The sequence below is a fragment of the Cricetulus griseus genome (assembly GCF_003668045.3).
Source record: "Cricetulus griseus strain 17A/GY chromosome 1 unlocalized genomic scaffold, alternate assembly CriGri-PICRH-1.0 chr1_1, whole genome shotgun sequence".
Lineage (NCBI taxonomy): Eukaryota > Metazoa > Chordata > Mammalia > Rodentia > Cricetidae > Cricetulus > Cricetulus griseus.
The window spans coordinates 151,726,671-151,743,016 of NW_023276807.1; the positions used below are offsets into that span (position 1 = coordinate 151,726,671).

Genomic DNA, 16,346 nt, shown 5'->3' on the forward strand with positions numbered 1-16,346 from the left:
AGTTATGATTATTAATATTTTTTTAATTTTGCCTATGGGAGTATTCTATATTATACAGATAGAGTCTGGAATCAGCAAAATGATGATCCAAAACCAGCTTTCTCTAATGATAAATCCCTGACGTTTTTGAAATTGTGTACTGTAATTAAAACAAGTAGAAAGCAAAATAGTTTATTTCTTAAAATTATAATTATATCATATCCTCCTTCCCTTTTCTTCCTTCAAACCTCACATGTATAACCCCTTTCTGTCTTTTAAATTCATGGCTACACACACACACACACACACACACACACACACACACACACACACACGCGCATAAATGTATAAATACAACCTGCTCAGTCTGTTTAATGTTATGTGTATGCATATGATTTCAGGCTGACATTTGTTATTGGATAACCAATTGGTGGGGTCTTCTCTGAGGAGACTATTTCCTCCATACCAACATCCTAAGTTGTCTGTAATTCTGTGTCTAGGGTTGCCAGTTGAGCATAATCATCCCTTGGAATGTTGTAGAGATGTAAAGATTATTGCAATAGACACTTCAATCCTTATAACAACTCTAAAATACATTGTGTACTGTATAACAATTGTAGTAGTCACTACATCATAATACAGTGGCACTGAGCTTATCTGTATCTACTCTGTATCTATTTCTGTATTGAGGAAGTTAGACATTAAAGAGGACTTCTTAAAGTTTGGTTAATAGAAACTAACATTCCGGATCACTCAAGATGGTGGGTCTGAAATTAAAATCATGGCACATCTGTCTCTATGTCTCACTGGAAAACATAACTCCTACATCCTTGGAAGGAGAATTAGTCCTTCATATAGAGAAAAAGGGCTATCCCAAAGCAGATGAACACTTGAGAAACCAAGTTTTAAAATAGTTTGAAAAATTAGGTTTATGAATTTTAGGAATGTGCAATTTTACAAACTACATCCTTCAAATTTTCATGTAACATTATATACCAGCTTTACTATTACCCCATAGCAAGAAAAATTATACAAAATTATCATAAAAATTTAACTATCTAAACATTTAAAAAACAGCTAGTATATAATTCCAAAATATAAAAGCAACAATTAAAAAGTCAACTATTGCTGAGCGGTGGCGCCAAAAGCATTTAATCATTTCACTCAGGAGGCAAAAGCAGTCAGATCTCTGGGAGTTTGAGACCAGCCTGTTCTACAAGAGCTAGTTCCAGGGCAGGCTCCAAAGCCACAGAGAAACCTTGTCTTGAAAAACCAAAAAAAAAAAAAAAAAAAAAAAAAGTCAACTATCCCTCCTAAAAAGGAGCTGACAATTTTCAAACCCACATTTGAATTTTCAGTTCATTTGCAGATCACATGATATGGTAGTAACTATGGATTTATTCATTAATCCTTACAGATACTAATATAGTTATTAAATGTATTGTAATTATTAGATATTCCATTCAGTTTTTCACTGGCAGAAATTTTTTCCAATATACAACTGGAAATGGACACTTTTTATGAGATTCCTGCCTGGTTCCATAGTTGCCTCAGAGCCCCCAAACAAACACACAAGACTTATATTAATTATGAAACCATTGGCTGGTTACTAGGGTTTCTTACTGGCTAGCTCTGCCTAATTACTAACTATTTCTATTAATCTATGTATTTCCAAGTGGTCTTATCTTACCAGAGAAAGGTCTGGTGACCTGTTACTAGTCTGGCATACTACATGTCGACTGCTCAGCCATTGTCTCCACAGAGAAGAAGTGATTTCCTGTTTCTCCCTGCTTATATACTGTTACTGCCCAGCTATGTCACTTCCTGCCTGTCTGTACAGACCTATAGACCTCTATGGTTATATAGTGGCAAGTTTCATTCTATGACCCCCAGACAGGCTTTATTTGTGCAAGAAAGATATCACCACACACACTCATCAACAAAGTATTCAAAATCAGTTAAAAAGAAAAGAAAGAAAATCAAAGACAAATGCTTTTATAAAAAATGAGATAAAAATTTTAAACAGACACTTAATAATAGGAAACAAAAACGACCTATTGATTCATTGATGGGTCTTCTACAGTCTTCAACGTTATCGATGATCAGGCAAATGCAAATTGTAATGCTAATGCTTACCTGCACCAAATTAGCAATTATAAAAAGGAAAGGAAATAGTAAATGTTGGATGATACACGACAGTGATAATTGACATACAGTAATAAAAGATAAAGATAATTTAAAAAAAGATTTTCAAAAACAAAGATTTTTCTGTAGCCCAGCCCAAGGTTTATACAGATAATTTTACATCTTAGTGTTTCCTAGGCAAACGCTTATACATGTTCACATGTATACCAAGATAAATGCCTAAGAAATTTGGTGGTTGGTATTCTTTAACATCTATAACTTTCAGTAATCCCCCTTTTTATGTACATAAAAAGGTAACTAAATTAGGTTATATACAAGCAATATAAATTTGTTTTCATATAGTTCTGGAAGTGAAAAGTCTCATGGCAGTTAATAGTTTTAAAATCCCCATGTGATGGAGTTTGGTCTTTCTGGGAAAATCTGTCTTGTCATTTCCTAGAGTGACCTCATCCTTTAGCTCCACATTATATGACCCAGTTTCCCCTTCTCTTTCATTGCCTTCCCCTTCAACTCTTTTCCCCACTCTGTCTTCGGAGGATCTTTGCCATTATACTTAGGGACCATACAGAAAATGAATACAATGTCCCCATCTCTACATTATAAATGATGTCTTGCCCTGAGGACCAAGCAACTCTGAGTCTGCTGAGAATGCGGGGCTATTCCTGCCCCCACTCAGGGCAAAGGTGACCTACTTCAACTCCTGCCTTGGCTCCAACTTCCACCTGCCCACTCTGGGAATTCCTGTCCTGGGGTCTGCAGGCATATAGACTCAGCCCCTGAGGACCAAACAACCCAGAGTCTGCTGACATCTCTGTGCTAGTCCCACTCCCAACCACCTGGAGAGCCTGTGCCTCAGACTCGCTTGCACCCACCCTGAGACCCATAAGAGTATCAGACCCTCTTGCACCCACCAGAAGAGAACCTTGGACCCATACACACCAGGAAAGGAAGAGACACCACCTGCACCCACTGGAAGAAGAGATGGGAAGACAACAATATAAGAACACATCCAACAACAGGAAAACCAATATGACACCACCAGAGTCTAGGGACTCTACACCAGCAAGACCTGAACATCAGAAAACAGATGAAGCAGAAGAGAGCAACCTTAAAAACAACTTCATGCTGATGATAGAGACCATAAGAGAGGAAATGAGAAAATTCTTCAGAGAAATGGAAGAAAAGACAACCCAAAAGATGCAAGGAATTACAATTAAACAGCTCAAGGAAACAGTTCAAGACCTAAAAACTGAAATAGAAACAATAAAGAAAACATAAACTGAGGGAATGTTGGAAGTGGAAAAGCTGAGTAAACTTCAGGAACCACAGATGCAAGCATAACTAACAGAATACAAGAGATTGAAGACAGAATCTCAGACGCTGAAGATAAACTAGAGGAAATAAATTCATCAAGCAAAGAAAATCTTAAGTCCAACAAATCCTTAAAACAAAATATCCAGGAAATATGGGACACCATGAGAGACCAAACCTAAGGAAAATAGGTATGGAAAAAGGTGAAGAAGACCAACTCAAAGGTGCAGAAAACATATATAACAACATCATTGAAGAAAACTTTCCCAACATAAAGAAAGACATGCCAATGAAAGTACAAGAAGCCTACAGAACACCAAATAGAATGGACCACAAGAGAAAGCCCCCTCATCACATAATAATTAAAACACCAAGCATACAGAATAAAGAAAGAATATTAAGAGTAGTAAAGGAAAAGGGCCAAGTAACATATAAAGGCAAACCTATCAGAATTACACCGGACTTCTCCATGGAAACTCTGAAAGCCAGAAGGACCTGGATAGATATTCTACCAACTCTAAGAGAACACGGATGCCAGCCCAGACTACTATACCCAGCAAAGCTTTCAAACACTATAAGGAGAAAAAAAGATATTCCATGGCAAAACCAGATTTAAACAGTATGTAACCACTAATCCAGCCCTATAGAAAGTACTGGAAGGAAAACTCCAACCTAAGGAAATTAACTACACTCACAAAAACATAGGCAATAGATAATCCCACTTAACCAAAACCCAAAAGAAAAAGCAGGGTAAATCCACATACAATACCACTACCAACAACAAATAAAAAACAAACAAGAATAAGCACTCAATGGTCCTTAATTTCTCTCAATATTATGTTCTTAATTCGCCTATAAAAAGACACAGGCTAACAGAGTGGATACGAAGACAGAATCCATCCTTTTGCTGCATACAAGAAACACACCTCAAATTCAAAGACAGACATTACTTCAGAGTAAAGGGTTGGGATAAGATATTCCAATCAAATGGACCCAAGAAACGAGGTGGGGTAGCTATCCTAGTATCTAACAAATTGGACTTCAAACTAAAATCAATCAAAAGAGATGAGGGTCATTTCATATTCATCACAGGAAAAATCCATCAGGAAGAAGTCTCAATTCTAAACATCCATGCCCCAAATACAAAGGCACAAATGTTCGTAAAAGAAACATTATTAAAACTCAAATCACAAATAAGGCCTCACACAGTTATGGTGGGAGACTTCAATACCCCACTCTTACCACTGGACAGGACCACCAGACAGAAACTTAACAAAGAGACAAAGGAACTAACAGAAGTTATGACCCAATTGGGATTAACAGACATCTATAGAACATTCCATCCAAAGAAAAAAAGAATATACCTTCTTTTGAGCATCACATGGAACCTTCTCTAAAATCCACCACATACTGGGCAACATAGCAAACCTCAACAGTTACAATAAAATTGGAATAACACCCTGTGTCTTATCAGATCACCATTCTTTAAAGTTAGAATTCAAAAACAACACAAATTGCAGAAAACCTACCAACTCATGGAAATTGAATAATGCTCAATTGCACCACTCCTAGGTCAAGGAAGAAATAAAGAAAGAAATGAAAGACTTCCTAGGATTCAATGAAAATGAGGTCACAACATAAAAAACTTATGGGATACTTTGAAAGCAGTTCTAAGAGGAAAGTTCATAGCTTTAAGTGCTCACATGAAGAAACTAGAGAATAGTCACACCAGAGAGTTGACATCACAGCTGAAAGCTCTAGAACAAATGGAAGCAAATTCACCACAAAGAGTATATGCCAGGAAATAATCAAACTGAGGGCAGAAATAATAAAGTCAAAACAAAACAATTCAAAGAATCAATGTAACGAAGAGTTGGTTCCTCAAGAAAATCAACAAGATAGACAAACATTTATCCAAACTAACCAAAAGGCAGAGATAACAAACAAATTAACAAAATCAGAAATGAAAAAGGGGGACATATAATTGGACACTGAGGAAATCCAGAGAATCTTCAGATCATACTTTGAAAACCTGTACTCACAAAATTAGAAAATTTAAAGGAAATGGAAAATTTTCTGAACAGATACCACTTACCAAAATTGAGGTAAGAACAGATAAGCAACTTAAACAGACCTATAGCCTCTAAGGAAATAGAAGCAGTCATCAAAATCTCCCAGCCAAAAAAAAAAAAAAAAAAAAGCCCAGGGCCAGATGGCTTCAGTGCAGAATTCTACCAGAAATTCACAGAAGAACTAACACCGATACTCCTCAAGTTGTTCCACACAATAGAAGCAGAAGTTCATTGCCAAACTTTTTTTTTTTAACGAGGCTACAATTACCTTGGTACCCAAACCACACAAAGACACTACTAAGAAAGAGAACTACATACCAATATCACTCATGAACATTGATGCAAATTACTCAATAAAATACTGGCAAACCGAATCCAAAAACATATCAGAAAAATCATCCACCATGATCATGTAGGCTTCATCCCTGGGATGCAGGTTTGGTTCAACACTTGAAAATCTATCAATGTAATCCACCATATAAACAAACTGAAGAACAACCACATGATCATCTCACTAGATGCTGAAAAAGCCTTTGACAAAATCCAACATCCCTTCAAGATAAAGCTCCTGGAGAGATCAGGAATAACAGGAACATACCTGAACATAAGAAAAACACTATACAGTAAGCCAACAGCCAACATCAAACTGAATGGAGAGAAACTCAAAGCTATTCCTCTAAAATCAGGAACAAGACAAGGCTGTCCTCTCTCTCCATATTTCTTCAATATTGTCCTTGAAGTTTTAGCTAGAGCAATAAGACAACAAAAGGAGATCAAGGAGATAAAAATTGGAAAGGAAGAAGTCAAGCTTTCACTGTTTGCCAGTGATTTGATAGTTGACATAAGAGACCCGAGAAACTCTACCAGGGAAATCCTACAGCTGATAAACACCTTCAGCAAAGTGGCAGGATACAATATTAACTAAAAAAAAATCAGTAGCCCTGCTATATATGGATGATAAATGTGCTGAGAAGGAAATCAGAGAAACATCACCCTTTACAATTGCCACAAACAATATAAAATACCTTGGGGTAATGCTAACCAAAAAAGTGAAAGACCTGCATCATAAGAATTTTGAGTCTCTAAAGAAAGAAATTAAAGAAGATACCAGAAAATGGAAGGGTCTCCCATGTTCTTGGATAGGTAGGATCAACATAGTAAAAATGGCAATCTTGCCAGAAGCAATCTACAGATTCAATGCAATCCCCATCAAAATCCCAGCACAATTCTTCACAGACCTTGAAAAAAATTCTCAACTTTATAGGCCAAAACAAAAGAACCAGGATAGCCAAAACAACCTTGTACAATAAAAAAACTTCCGGAGGCATCACCATCCCTGATTTAAAGCTCTATTATAGAGTTATAATAGTCCTGAAAACAGCTTGGTATTGGCACAAAAATAGACAGTTAGACCAGTGGAATAGAGTTGAAAACCCTGATATTAACCCGCACACCTACAAACACCTGATTTTTTTTTTTTTACAAAGAAGCTAAAACTATACAATGGAATAAAGAAAGCATCTTCAACAAATGGTGCTGGCATAACTGGATGCTGGCATGTAGAAGACTGCAGATAGATCCATGTCTATCGCCATGCAAAAAACTTAACTCCAAATGGATCAAAAACCTCAACATAAATCGAGCCACAATGAACTTATTAGAAGAGAAAGTAGGAAATACCCTTGTACGAAATTGGTACAGGAGACCAATTCCTGAACATTACACCAGTGGCACAGACACTGAGATCAACAATTAATAAATGGGACCTCCTGAAACTGAGAAGCTTCTATAAGGCAAAGGCCACACTCAGCAAGACACACTCGACAGGCCACTGATTGGTAAAAGATATTCACCAACCCCACTTCTGACAGAGGGCTGATCTCCAAAATTTACAAAGAACTCAAGAAGCTAGTCTCCAAAACACCAAATAATCCAATAAAAAGTGGGGTACAGAACTAAATGGACAATTCTCAATAGAGGAATCTAAAATGGTTGAAAGACACATAAGAAAGTGTTCAACATCCTTATATATCATGGAAATGGAAATCAAAACAACTCTGAGATACCATCTTACACCTGTCAGAATGGCTAAAATAAAAAACACCAATGACAGTTTATGCTGGAGAGGATTGCAGAAAGGGGAACACTCCTCCACTGCTGGTGGGAGTGCCAATTCGTACAGCCACTTTGGAAATGAGTATGGCGATCCCTTGGGAAAATGGGAATCAGTCTACCACAAGATCCAGCAATTCCACTCTTAGGCATATACCCAAAAGAAGCACTTTCATACAAGGACATCTGTTCAACTCTGTTCATGGCAGCATTATTTGTAATAGCCAGAACCTGGAAGCAACCTAGATGCCCCTTAACTGAAGAATGGATAGAGAAAATGTGGTACATTTACACAATGGAGAACTACTCAGCAGAAAAAAAAAAACAAAAAACAAAAAACAAAAACAAAAACAAAACAATGGAATCTTGAAATTCACAGGCAAATGGATGGAACTAGAAGATACCGTCCTGAATGAGGTAATCCAGTCACAAAAAGACAAACATGGTATGTACTCACTCATGTGTGGATTTTAGACATAGAGTAAAGGATTACCAGCCTTTAAGCTAATAAACAAGGAGGACCCTAATGGAGGCATACATGGTCCCCTGGGATAAGATCTCCTGAGCAAATTGGTATCATGGAGGAGGGGAGAGGGAACTAGGTGAGTGAGAAAGGGAGAAGAAGAGAAGTGAGAAGGACATGATGGGCCAGGGAGGTTGAGTTGAGGGAAGAACAGAAGACAGCAAGATAAGAAATACTGATACTATAATAGAGGGAGACATTATTGGTTTAAAGAGAAATCAGGCACTAGGGAAATGTCTGGAGAGCTACAAAGATGTCACCAATTAACAATCTGAGCAACAGAGGAGAGGCTACCTTAAATGCCCTCCCCTGATAATGAGATTGATAACTGACTTATATGCCATCCTATAGCCTTCATCCAGTAGCTGGTGGAAGTAGAAGCAGGCACCCACAACTAATCACTGAACTGAACTGGAATCCAGTTGCAGAGAAGGACGAGTGATGAGCAAAGGATTCCAGACCAGGCTGGTGAAACCCACAGAAACAACTGACCTGAACAAGGGACAGCTCTTGGTTCCGAGACTGATAGCTGGAAAACCAGCATGGGACTGATCCAGACCCCCTGAATGTGGGTGTCAGTGAAGAGACCATGGAAATCTATGGGGCCCCTTGTAGTGTATCAGTACTTATCCCTAGCATAGGAATGGACTTTGGGAGCCCATCCCACATGGAGCGATACTCCCTGAGCCTAGACACAAGGGAGTTGGCCTAGGCCCTATCCCAAAGGATATGACAGACTCTGAAGACCCCCTACAGAAGGCCTCACCCTCCCTGGGGAGCAGAAAGGATATGGGATAGGTAGGGTGTTTGTTTCGGGGAGCAGGGGAGGAGGGGAGGATTGACATGGAAAATGATCTTCTTTCTAATTAAAGTAAAATAATTAAAAAAGAAAAAAGAAATGATGTCATTCACGCAGTGTGAAGATTGGGATGAGGACCTCATTGGATGAGTGCCTATCACAGCAGCTTATTTAAAATGTTTTCTAACACTAGTTTTATTATTCCTTCACTGTTTCTTTCTTGAGCACCTGCAGCATTGGGCATGTGTGTGTTCTTTTGCGTTTATTTACTATTTTTAAGACATGTCTCATTCTCCAGCCAGACTGACTGGGAATTTACATACCTTCTAGACTGACCTGGTGAGTCTTCTGCCCCAGCCCCCCAGGTTCTGAATCTACCAGCATAAGAAGGGAAATTTAAACATAAACCCACTTTACTAAGTTTAACCCAAAATGTCAACAAGAAAGATAAAATTATAGGAGATAATGTGAATTGGGTTTGACTAAGAAATAAATATTAATGAGCCAATTAAGGTGTGTAGAAAAGCAAGCTGGGAATTTTGGATACTTTTCACTTTTTCTTTATAGATTGTTCAGGTGTCGTGTCATTGTTATGACTTGTGGGAATACCTAAAATTTTAAACAAAGTTTCAGTCATTTATGTTTACAAATACGCAAAGACAAAGGTAAATGGATCTTAGCTCCATGTCATTTGGCTCATCTGTGATACCATTTTTCCATGCAGTTAAAAATTAGTTCTGAGTTTTTCTTTCTCCCCCAGTCATGAAATTATTTTACTTCAAATATAATGTTGACTTTGGCTTCCTAAAGATGTTTTGGGGGTAACATTTTTATATAATAAGCTATTACCCTCCCTTTCCTTCCCCCCTTTTCCCCCTTCCCTTATCCTTTCTTCTAACCCCTCTTCCTTCATTCCTTTCTCCCTCTCTCTCCTTCCATCCTTTTCCTTCCTTCCTCCCTCCTTCCCCTCATTCCTTTCTTCCTTCCTCCCTGTCTGTCTTCTGCCTTCCTTCCTTCCTTCCTTCCTTCCTTCCTTCCTTCCTTCCTTCCTTCCTTCCCATTTCTTCATGGTATGGGGGATTTGAATCCACAACCTAGCATCTCCTAGGCAATTGCTCTTCTACTTAACTTCATCTTCACCATTCCTTACTTCTTAAATTTTGGGACAAGCTGTTCATTTGATGATACCATCCTTGATCTCACTTTTTAACCCAGGCAGTCCTTGAACTCATAATTCTCCTGTATCAGCCTCCTGAATAACTGGGACTAGTAGCTAACACTACTGAGTCTATCACAATCTTTCGCAAGCTTTCTGGAGGTGATTCATCAATATATTGAATCTGAAAAGCTCATAACTTGATGATATTTGTCCTTAATTTTAAAGATATTTTTCCTTTTTAAAAAATTCTTCTTTGTGTTTCATTTACATGTGCCTGTCAGTGTGGTACCTATTTAAAATTTTAATATTTAGAAATGTGCAATGCAGGCTTTCTGTTCTTAGCAAACTATACTTTTACATCAATAAAATAATATTTACCACTTCATGTCATCAAAATGTCAAATTTTATGCAACAGAATGCACTTGTACAATAGAAACATGACCTGGAGACTTACCTTCAACAACAAAGTGAGTCACAATGCCAATTGTTATTCCTATTATTGCTACAATCGCCAATGTGAAAAGAGATAGTCGAATAGGGTCCCAAAATTGTTGTTGTCTTCTTTGATATTCAATTCGTGGGTATTCGGTTTCTGAAAATTCAACTGGTCTGAGATAACAGAATGAAAAATATTAGCAATTCAATAGACTTCATCATGATTCCTTCTTATGTGCATTTCCTTATTTCTTCTTGTTTCGCTTTTATTCAAAATAGATTCAGTGGGTTTCCCAGTTATATTCTTGACCCGTAGAGACAGTTGACTCCAACTTGTAGGAGCTCATGGAATCTAGACTCACAGCTGGGGAGCCTGCATGGGATCTAACCTGGCCCTCTGCATGTGAGTGGCAGTTTTGTAGCCTGGTCTGTTTGTGGGACACCTGGCAGTGGGACCAGGATCTATCACTAGTATATAAGCTGGCTTTTTGAAACCCATTCTATTTAGTGGGATGTCTTGCTAAGCCTTGGTATGGTGTGGAGGGGGGCCTGGTCCTGGATGTGACAGGCTTTATTGACTCCCCATGGGAGGCCTTTCTCTTTCTGAGGAATGGATGGAAGTGATTGTGGGGAGTTGGGAGAAGGGGGAGAAAGAAAGGAAGGGGAAACTGTGGTTGGTGTATAAAATGAATAAAATAAAATAGATTCAATGGAGAGAGAGTCTAAATCAGAAGTCTCCATCAGATCCCTTAGAAGTCAGGGAACACTGCAGAAGAGAGGAAAAAAGATTGCAGTCATCAGAGGGGATAGAGGCCCCCCAGAGAACATGGCCCACAGAATCATGCATTTCTTACATTTATTTCTTTGTCAAATAATTTGTATTGCTAAGTAACACTGGGTTACTTAAATCTCACCGAGAACACCGCAGTGTGTATACCCTCCCCAAACCACAAGCACAGTACACATTTTAGTTAACTTCTCTCAATGGGATGATTTCTTTGCACTTTTGTGTGTGTGTGTGTGTGTGTGTGTGTGTGTGTGTGTGTGTGTGTGTGTGTGTGTGTGATCATGGAAATTTAAATGCTTGGTAGTGAAATATAAAGCCTAAATTTTAAAATGTATGTTTTATAAGCAATAGTTTGTCATTTAAAGAAAGAAGATTTTAAGCACAACTTTACATAGTTTCATCCGTTGTAGTTGGTTAAAAATAAAAGATATTAGTAAGACTTAAAAAGTCTTAATGGCTTATATTTTAAGTAAGCCATATGGGGCGAGAGAGAGAGAGAGAGAGAGAGAGAGGAGGGAGGGAGGGAGGAGGGAGGGAGGGAGGGAGGGGGAGGGAGGGAGGGAGGGAGGGAGGGAGGGAGGGAGGAGGAGGGAGGAGGGAGGAGGAGGAGGGAGGGAGGGAGGGAGGGAGGGAGATCTGTTGTTAAGAGCACTTTCTGCTCTTCCAGAGGACCTTGATTTGATTTCCAGCACCCACATGGAGACTCACAATCGCCTGTAACTCCAGTTGCAAATTATCTGCCTCCCTCTTCTGGCCTGTGTCGGTACTGCATGCATGTGGTGCACAAATACACGTTAACAAAACACCCATACACGTAACTAAAATAAATTAAATACAAACTAGTCTCTCTTTTATTTTAAAGTAACATCATCACTTACAAAGACATGCACAGGGTTCTTTGTAGTTTATTGTTTTCTCCAGCAAAATCTCACCCCTGATGGCATTCCAGTATTCAGGGCACCCATGACAAGTCCCATTCGTTTGTCCCAGTTTCCCTGGTACATTACTTCAGGACATCACTCACTTAGACTATTTTTTCCTCACACAAAAAGTTGCTATTGACTTAACTTCTGATTCCTCAAATAGCATCCAGTGCTATGATTTTTGTATTTCTATGAAAACTTAATTTTATTTAGAAAATATAAAATGAAAATGTTCACTACTATAAAAGCAATCTCATGTTGTTACCTATGACATTAAAGTGCTTCACAAATCATCATATTTACCTAAAGGTTTTTAAATGTGCTTTGCTTTCGGCATTCCTATACTTTAGTAGAGGGGAAAGACATAGAAATAATTGGTTACAGCTCAGTTTTTAAAAGTTTATATAAGAAACAACATTTTAGACTGATATGGTATATTTTATTTTACCATATTATAGAAGGCTACATTATTTTTGTGTTTGTGTGTGGGTGTTTCTTCATTTGTTTGTTGAGACAAGCACTCACTATATAGCCTGACTGACTTGAAACTCACTATGTAGACAAGATGGGTTTTTAACCCACAAATATCTGGGTTGATCCCTGCCTCTGCCTTGAGGGTTCTGGGACTAAGGGATGTGCTGCTGTGCCCAGCTTAAGCTACACTATTAAAACTTCAAGGAATAAAATTTTGCTAGAAATAAAAAAAAAGACAACAGAGAAAACAGAATGTGAAAAAGAAAAACTAAAAGGGTGAGATGTGAGAAAGTGCTCACTACTAATAATTGGTATCAGAAATAAAAATATAAACAAAAATTAGGCTTTGCCTTAGGGAATTTATGATCTTCAAAGTGTATGCAGAGAGCCAACTTCTTGGACATGAAAGCAGAACTGGTCCTGCCCATAACCCAGTGAAGCAATATGGAAAGCCAGTCCTGCACCCTGCTTCAGCAAAACAGTAGAGCTACCCCTGGGGGTGTGAGTTTAGGTGAGCAGGACCCAAAGGCATGAGAACAAGAGAACTGAACCCACTTCTTGCTGTCTACTACATTGGGTAAGCTAACCAGGGTAGTGCTGGAGAGCTTACCTGGGTAGTGATGATTAGGGAAAGCGGGCTGACCCAGCTACCACTCAGGCCCAGAACCAAGATTATGAAGTAGCCCACCCCTATACTCACCTTATATGTGAACTGCTGAAGCCTGTAAAGGGACCAGACCTGCAGATCTAATGCTACAGAATCTCCATGACACAAAGTAACAATAGGATATCCAAGATAAGTTCCAGTGAGGGCCCAGTATAGATAATATAGCAGAGGCCAGAGGCCTTGAGCTAGACCAGTAACTCATTGCAATGAACATTTACAAGTAAAGATGTATGGACTAAAGGGTATACTGTGTTTCTCACTGGGCCACACTATATCTCCCATGCCAAGATATTTTTTTTTATTTGTTTCTTTGTTAGGGGAGATTTGTTTGTATTGATTGCTCATTGTATGTTCTATATATTAATCCTCTGGCAGAAGTGTAGTAAGCAAATGTTTTCATTCTGTAGGCTGAAGTGTTACCTGAAGTTTATGCATATTATTAGTTTAAATTTTGATATAGTTTTTTTCATGCTATTTAAATCCCTAGTTGATGGGGTAGGTCCTTCTGTGTATATGTTTGTCTTATTGGTTGATAAATAAAGCACTGTTGGCCAATAAGGAAGCAAGTTAGATGGGACTAGGAGAGGAGGAGAATTCTGGGAAATGTAGGAAAGGGAGGGAGTCACCCTGTGATTCTGGGGAGAGAGGACGCATGCCAGTGTCCTCAATAAGATAAATCTTTATAAAATATATAGATTAATGGTTATGGTTGATACTTAAGACAGAGCTAACAAATAATAAATCCTAGTCATTGGCCACCAGCATTGTAATAAATATTAATCTCTCTGTGTTATTTGGGGGCCCTAACATGGCAGCGGAACTCAGGCAGCTGGCAAAAAGAGTTATCATTACAAATGGCGCCCAAGTGGTTTTACGAACTTCCACATAAAAACTTCACAAAAACTTAAAAAGAGATTTTAGAAACAAAAAGAACAGAGGCAAGCACAGTTTCTTGATAGTAGCATTTCTTGGATGAGCTCTATTTCCCAGGCATTAAGAGACATGCAGAGACTCCTTTTAAGAGCAGCTTCCTCATTTACATAGCAGCCAAAACCTTGGTTGCTGGCCAGCACATAAGACTCATGTGATTAGAAAAAGATACAGATTTACATTAAAGAAAAAATATACATAGGTTTGGGAGAGAAAATAAAAAGTAATGAGTAGCTGGGTATACTAATACATGCCTTTAATCCTAGCACTCCAGAAACAGAGTCAGTCAGATTTCCACAGAGAAACCCTGTCTCGGGGAAAAAAGGAAAAACAATAAACAGAAAGTAAAAGAAATAGAATAATAAAAGCCAGGTAAAGATGGAAAATACTCACAGAGTCTGGATACTGTATGTTATACTGTTGACTTTAAATTGTTTGATTGCCCAGGAAAGAGCTAAGCTGCTAAAATACATTTGATTATAGGTGCTGCTAAATTAAACCAACTTACATATTTTAAAAATGCTTTGACTTCTAAATTTAAAAACAAGGACAGGTTGGTTACTTGGGAAAGGATTTTTTGCTTATGTTTCCACCGAAAATGTAAAGCTATGGATTACTTCCAGACTAATACGGTTTGATGAAGCAAGACCCCCCCAAAACAGTGTCCCAGGTGATCCAACATCTAAAACAGCCTTACAGACTACAAAAACAAGGACCTAGCCAGGTTTCTGTGTTTTATCATGATCCCCATGGACATCACCCTCAACCAGCAGGAAGCAGTTTGGAATGAACGACGCCCAAATTCCCAAATATTTCTTATACATGTTTGTTTTCATTTAAATGGGATTGGTTATAAATAGTACTGATCACAGTCAATCTGTTTTTAAAGGAAAAATGGGGAATAGGATATAGGAATGAATATAGAGATGTGTTTGAGATGGAAAGAGTTATCATTACACCTAGTGCTTTTAAATATTCCTATTATGACTCCTGGATTGAGCATGAAATTCACACATGTGAATTAGATGCTAAATAGAAATGTCTTACAATTTCTAAGTACTTTGTGCTACCACTGTTTGAAGGAAAAGAATTAATCATGTTCACTCTCTAGGTTTCTTAGGGGACATCCGTTTGTTTTGCTTTTATTTTCTTTATGTTAAAGTAAAATGGAGACAAAAACTAGAAAATATATAATGAAGAAAAGTATAACCCAAACACAATTCACTATTTGAGCCATCTTTTTTATGTTAAATGGGAGAAAAAAAGGTATATCCTCCAAAGTGTCCTTTTATTGTTTTTTTAATATTTTACATTTTAAATTAAAATTTTATTTAAACAGAATTACATCACATTCCCCCTAATCTGTCCTTCTTCCAGCTCTTCCTAGGTCTGTTGGGAGCCATACAACTTGGCATGAACCTTTAGGCCAAATTTGGCAAGCCACACGGTTATAGAACTGTCTTTTGATTATAAATGGCCTCTAGAAACATGAGCACCCAGAAGGAACAACATGACGCAGACGTCAATCCTTTGTTCCACAAGCCCACTTACCTAAGCAAGCCTCCCGAATCCCACCACTTACCTAAGCAACCCTCCCTTGTCCCACCATTCACCTAGGTAACCCTCCCTCTCTCCCCACCACCCATGAACTTTTTACCCTGCCAACATCCTCCTTCTATAGTTTTCTAACATCCTGCTTGAACTAACACCTGGCTCTTGGCCTCTTCTCCTGCTCCCCTTTACCCCATACTACTGACTATATAAACTAGCCTGGAAAAAACAAAATTTGCCACTTGATCAGAATCCTGTCTTGTGGTCATTCTCTCGAGTCTCTTGTCCCCATTCCCCTCCCTGGACTTCTTGCTCTAGATTGCTGTCCCAAGGGTCGGGACAACTACATAGGTCTGTTCCCCACAAACTCTCTCTTATGCTCAAATTAGTTAGTCATTGGCAGTCAGACTAGTTCAGCTAAGTCTAAGCTCAGTCTCTACAATTCTAAAATAAAATCTTGATCACAGTAGAGGTAATA

General features: G+C 38.3%; 1 protein-coding gene across 2 annotated transcripts in view; it reads right to left on the reverse strand.

Annotated features, from left to right (window-relative positions):
* Tmprss11f (transmembrane serine protease 11F) overlaps positions 1-16,346 on the reverse strand; it is a 79,401-nt gene that overhangs the window by 23,044 nt on the left and 40,011 nt on the right. For both annotated transcript variants that reach the window (XM_027390987.2, XM_027390988.2), the window contains exon 3: positions 10,556-10,710. In XM_027390987.2, the coding sequence (XP_027246788.1) occupies positions 10,556-10,710 (155 nt within the window). The remainder of the gene's footprint in view (positions 1-10,555; positions 10,711-16,346) is intronic.